Here is a 6,595-nt window from a genome sequence, read left to right as displayed (position 1 = left end):
TTTTACAACCCTGACCTAATACACCTGTCTCACCTGTGTCGCAGTGAGTTACATACCTGTACTAACACAGTTTTACAACCCTGACCTAATACACCTGTCTCACCTGTGTCGCAGTGAGTTACATACCTGTACTAACACAGTTTTACAACCCTGACCTAATACACCTGTCTCACCTGTGTCGCTAGTGAGTTACATACCTGTACTAACACAGTTTTACAACCCTGACCTAATACACCTGTCTCACCTGTGTCGCAGTGAGTTACATACCTGTACTAACACAGTTTTACAACCCTAACCTAATACACCTGTCTCACCTGTGTCGCAGTGAGTTACATACCTGTACTAACACAGTTTTACAACCCTGACCTAATACACCTGTCTCACCTGTGTCGCAGTGAGTTACATACCTGTACTAACACAGTTTTACAACCCTGACCTAATACACCTGTCCTCTGACACACCTGTATAACCCTGACCTAATACATCTGTCCTCTGACACACCTGTATAACCCTGACCTACCTGTATAACATTGACCCGTCCAAACACACCTGCTTAGTTGTGACCTATTACATGTGAACCACCTTCTCTAAGACCACTGTGCAGATATACTCAAATGCACCTATACTGAGATAACAGTGAATCCTCACACGTTTTTACATTTTACAAACACAGCCGTGTCTGTGTGCCTGCACTTACACCCCCACACACTTGGATGTTTTGGGACTCCCTGTTTAGTGTCAAGGTGTTTTATGGTAATTGTGAAAATGAAAATAATTTGTTGTTATGAATCAGTGTATTGTGTATTCATGGGAACAAACTTGTCTGGCCTGTTCTTATGTCAGCCGTCTGGCCTGGGCGCAGGTCCATAATGAGGTAGTGTTTGAATATATGTCTTCACACAGCTTAGGCTGTTTGTTTGTCCCTCTGTACATTGAGACATGTCTGTGCCCCTGTCTAAGTGTGTGTATATCTGTGTGTGTGTCAGGTTGTGTTTCTAGTCCATCACTGGAGCAGTGGAGACAGTGAGCGGGAGTTGTTGGTGACCAGACCACTCAGTCAGTGGACAGAGACAGGGGTGGCCCTGTGGCTGCAGCACCTGGGCCCCTGGACCTCTCCGTACAGAGAGAGATTTGCCAGAGAACAGGTCAACGGCAGGTAGGCCCTGTGTCAGAGAGGCTCTGCATGTGTGCTATGCCCTCATGCGTGCGGTTTTGGAAACTAGCCTTTGTTTTTACTCTAGCTTTGAAAATGAAAGTAAAAAAGTCCCAGCTGTGGGTCGTGTGACGTGGTTTATGCTCTTTGAGAACACGTGTTTGTGTGGAATCTCCCCTGCTGTGCACTGTGTGTAAGGTCGACCTCTTTCACATTCACATTCAGAAATGAAAGACTACATGACCAGAGAGAACTGTGCTTCTAGCTCATCCAATACATTCAGCACATTATTGTATATTTCACTTTTCATGTTTATGAAAGAATTCTCATTTTCTTCCACTTAGTGCTCTGTAATTGTGTGTGTATGTTTGTAACTGAGTGTGTGTGCGCGTGTGTGTGTGTGTGCGTGTGTGTGTTTGTGTGTGTGTGTGTGTGTGTGTGTGTGTGTGTTAGGTTACTGACACTGTTGGGGGAGGAAGAGCTGTCTAAACCTCCGTACAGCATAGAGAATCTGTCCCACAGAAGAGCTGTTCTTCAGGAACTTCAGAGAGTGAAAGAGCTAGGGCTCAAACCTCCACACAATCTCTGGGAGTATAAGGTAAACGTCTGTGTGTGTGTGTCTGTGTTTGTGTCTGTGTGTATGAGGTAGACGTCTGTGTGCGTGTCTGTGTGTATAAGGTAAACGTCTGTGTGTGTGTCTGTGTGTGTGTCTGTGTGTATAAGGTAAACGTCTGTGTGTGTGTCTGTGTGTGTGTCTGTGTGTATAAGGTAAACGTCTGTGTGTGTGTCTGTGTGTGTGTCTGTGTGTATAAGGTAAACGTCTGTGTGTGTGTGTCTGTGTGTATAAGGTAAATGTCTGTGTGTGTGTCTGTGTGGGTGTCTGTGTGTGTGTCTGTGTGTATAAGGTAAATGTTTGTGTGCGTGTCTGTGTGTATAAGGTAAATGTCTGTGTGTGTCTGTGTGTATAAGGTAAATGTCTGTGTAGGTGTCTGTGTGTGTCTGTGTGTATAAGGTAAATGTCTGTGTGTGTGTCTGTGTGTATAAGGTAAATGTCTGTGTGCGTGTCTGTGTGTGTGTCTGTGTGTATAAGGTAAATGTCTGTGTGGGTGTCTGTGTGTGTGTCTGTGTGTATATGGTAAATGTCTGTGTGTGTCTGTGTGCGTGTCTGTGTATATAAGGTAAATGTCTGTGTGAGTGTCGGTGCGCGTGTCGGTGCGCGTGTCGGTGCGCGTGTCGGTGCGCGTGTCTGCGCGTGTGTGTTTGCGCGTGTTGGTGTGTGTGTCTGTGTGTGTGTGTTTGCGTGTGTTGGTGTGTGTGTCTGTGTGTGTGTGTTGGTGCGTGCGTCTGTGTACACGCGTGTGCATCTCTGTGTGCTGTAAATGATGAGTGGTCATTGTAAATTTGTTTTGTTTAGAAAAAACACCACAGGTCTGACAATGGTCTCACACTCCTCATCTCCACCTGGGATGTGTGTGTGTTTGTGTGTGTGTGTCCTGTGTGTGTGTGTGTGGGTATGTCTTGTGTGTGTGTGTGTGTGTCCTGTGTGTGTGTGTGTTTGTGTGTATGCTTCTCCTGTAGGCATTAAACGGAGGGAAATCTCTCTTTCTCCTGTATGCGCTGAAAGGCTCCCCCAGGCTGACCATCCTGTATCTCTATCTGTTTGACTATAAGGACACCTTCCTACCCTTCATCCACACATGCTGTCCATCCCAAACCACACAGGCCTCTGAGGAAGGCCTGCCCAGCACAACACCGGTACAAACACACAGCACCACACTGCACTGCACTGCTACAGACACACTGCACTGCTACAAACACACAACACACTGCACTGCACTGCTACAAACACACCACACTGCACTGCTACAAACACACTGCTACAAACACACAGCACCACACTGCACTGCTACAAACACACTGCACTGCACTGCTACAAACACACTGCTACAAACACACAGCACCACACTGCACTGCTACAAACACACAGCACCACACTGCACTGCTACAAATACACTACACTGCACTGCTACAAACACACTACTACAAACACACAGCCCACACTGCACTGCTACAAACACACAGCCCCACACTGCACTGCTACAAACACACTGCACTGCACTGCTACAAACACACAGCACCACACTGCACTGCTACAAACACACTGCACTGCACTGCTACAAACACACTGCTACAAACACACAGCACCACACTGCACTGCTACAAACACACAGCACCACACTGCACTGCTACAAATACACTACACTGCACTGCTACAAACACACTACTACAAACACACAGCCCACACTGCACTGCTACAAACACACAGCCCCACACTGCACTGCTACAAACACACTGCACTGCACTGCTACAAACACACAGCACCACACTGCACTGCTACAAACACACTGCACTGCACTGCTACAAACACACTGCTACAAACACACAGCACCACACTGCACTGCTACAAACACACAGCACCACACTGCACTGCTACAAACACACTGCACTGCACTGCTACAAACACACTACTACAAACACACAGCCCACACTGCACTGCTACAAACACACAACACACTGCACTGCACTGCTACAAACACACTGCACTGCACTGCTACAAACACACAGCACCACACTGCACTGCTACAAACACACTGCACTGCACTGCTACAAACACACAGCACCACACTGCACTGCTACAAACACACTGCACTGCACTGCTACAAACACACTACTACAAACACACAGCACCACACTGCACTGCTACAAACACACTGCACTGCTACAAACACACAACACACTGCACTGCACTGCTACAAACACACTGCACTGCACTGCTACAAACACACTGCACTGCTACAAACACACAACACACTGCACTGCACTGCTACAAACACACTGCACTGCACTGCTACAAACACACTGCACTGCACTGCTACAAACACACTGCACTGCTACAAACACACAACATACTGCACTGCACTGCTACAAACACACAGCCCACACTGCACTGCACTGCTACAAACACACAGCACCACACTGCACTGCACTGCTACAAACACACAACACACGGCACTGCACTGCTACAAACACACAACACCACACTGCACTGCTACAAACACACTGCACTGCTACAAACACACAACACACTACACTGCACTGCACTGCACTGCTACAAACACACTGCACTGCTACAAACACACCACACCAGAACAAACACACAACACCGGTACAAATGCACGACACCACTACAAAGACACATTGGTACAAAGACACAGCACAGTGAGGATACAAACACATGCCCTGTGAGAATGTTTGTGTGTGAGAGAGAGAGAGAGAGAGGGAGACTGAGAGCCTGTGTCTGTGTGAGTGTTCGTGCGCGTGTGTGTGTTTTGTAGTAAACAGTGCAGACATAATGATCTCTGTCCCTCTCTGTCTCTCCATATATCTGTTTCTTTCTCTCTTTATCTCCATATTTCTGTCTCGGCTGTCTCTGTTTCTGTCTGTTTCTGTGTCTGTTTCTCTGTCTCTGTCTGTCTCTGTGTCTACTTCTCTGTCTCGACTGTCCCTGTTTCTGTCTGTCTCTGTCTATTTCTGTTTCTGTCTGTCTCTGTTTCTGTCTGTCTCTGTGTCTCTTTCTCTGTCTTGCCTGTCTCTGTTTCTATCTGTGTCTATTTCTCTGTTTCTGTCCGTCTCTGTGTCTGTTTCTCTGTTTCTGTCTGTCTCTGTGTCTGTTTCTCTGTCTTACTTGTCCCTGTTTCTGTCTGTGTCTATTTCTCTGTTTCTGTCTGTCTCTGTCTGTCTCAGTGGGAGGACCCAGACTGGAAGCAGTGGGTGGAGTTTCTGGTCAAGTACTGCCTCTTGCCATACCAGTTATTGGCGGAGTTTGCGTGGGATTGGCTGGCAGTTCATTACTGGACATCACGATTTGTCATTGTAAACGCCATGCTGCTGTCAGTGCTGGAGGGCTGTGCCTTCTGGAGACTGTGGTGCCGATCAGAAATCAGGTCTATCCCTAACCCTACCCCCTACCCCCTACCCCCTGTTCTCTACCCGCTACCCCCTACCCCCTATCCTCTATCCCCTACCCCCTGTTCTCTACCCACTACCCCCTACCCCCTACCCCCTATTCTCTACCCGCTACCCCCTACTCCCTATCCCCTACCCCCTGTTCTCTACCCGCTACCCCCTACTCCCTATCCCCTATCCCCTATTCTCTACCCGCTACCCCCTACCCCCTACCCCCTGTTCTCTACCCGCTACCCCCTACCCCCTATCCTCTATCCCCTACCCCCTGTTCTCTACCCGCTACCCCCTACCCCCTACCCCCTATTCTCTACCCGCTACCCCCTACCCCCTACCCCCTACCCCCTATCCCCTATCCCCTATTCTCTACCCCCTACCCCCTATTCTCTACCCCCTATTCTCTACCCCCTACCCCCTATTCTCTACCCCCTACCCCCTACCCCCTACCCCCTATTCTCTACCCCCTACCCCCTACCCCCTACTCCCTATTCCCTACCCCCTACCCCCTACCCCCTATTCTCTATCCCTAACTCTATCCCTATCCTTATCCTCTGTTCTCAACTCCAACCAAACTCTATTCCTAACTCTATTCCTAATTATACCTTATTAGTCTATAACTCTCATGTTTATTACCAGTCTGTAACTCTCATGTTTATTATTAGTCTATAACTCTCATGTTTATTACCAGTCTGTAACTCATGTTTATTATCAGTCTATAACTCTCATGTTTATTATCAGTCTATAACTCTCATGTTTATTATCAGTCTATAACTCTCATGTTTATTACCAGTCTGTAACTCTGTATGTTTACTATGAGATCTAGACATATGTTATAGGTAGTTATTTGATCAGTACAAATATTGCACAAGACAACTTTTTTAAGACACTGTATAATTTTATGACCATTGCAAATGTAAGAGTAAAGATGGTGCATATGCTACATTCTGCCCTGTATGGCCTCTAGTCTACAGTCATTCTGCCCTGTATGGCCTCCATTCTACAGTCATTTCAGTTATAAATGAAATATTCATTCACGCTATGTATGTTTGTCACTTCAAGAGATGAGTTTTCATGTCTTTTTCTGTGCATGCATGTGTGCATGTGTGTGTGTGTGCGCGTGTGTGTGCGTGTGTGTGAATTTCAGGACGCTCCCTAAGCGGATGTGGAGTCATCTTTGGCGGGTGCTATGGCAGGGTCTGACCTTTGCAGTCTGCTGGCCTCTCATTCCCCAGTTTGTCTGTAACTGTCTCTTTTACTGGGCCCTATACTTCAACCCTATCATCAATATAGATCTAGTCGCCCAGCAGTTACTGCGCCCACACACATAACACACACACAGAACACACACACACACAGAGCACACACACACGCGCGACACATAACACATACACATACACATACACATACACACACACACAC

General features: G+C 47.2%; 1 protein-coding gene across 1 annotated transcript in view; it reads left to right on the top strand.

Moving 5' to 3' along the window:
- LOC115816792 (bifunctional apoptosis regulator) overlaps window positions 1–6,556 on the top strand; it is a 12,874-nt gene extending 6,318 nt beyond the window's left edge. The window contains exons 4-8 of the mRNA XM_030779923.1: window positions 987–1,156; window positions 1,607–1,751; window positions 2,732–2,908; window positions 4,958–5,157; window positions 6,321–6,556. Coding sequence (XP_030635783.1) covers window positions 987–1,156; window positions 1,607–1,751; window positions 2,732–2,908; window positions 4,958–5,157; window positions 6,321–6,504 — 876 coding nt within the window. The 3' untranslated portion in view covers window positions 6,505–6,556. The remainder of the gene's footprint in view (window positions 1–986; window positions 1,157–1,606; window positions 1,752–2,731; window positions 2,909–4,957; window positions 5,158–6,320) is intronic.
- The last annotated feature ends 39 nt before the right edge of the window (window positions 6,557–6,595 follow it).

This window comes from Chanos chanos, chromosome 7 (assembly GCF_902362185.1).
Source record: "Chanos chanos chromosome 7, fChaCha1.1, whole genome shotgun sequence".
Lineage (NCBI taxonomy): Eukaryota > Metazoa > Chordata > Actinopteri > Gonorynchiformes > Chanidae > Chanos > Chanos chanos.
The sequence above is the reverse complement of the archived record's forward strand: the minus strand, read 5'-3'. Positions and strand labels throughout refer to the sequence as shown.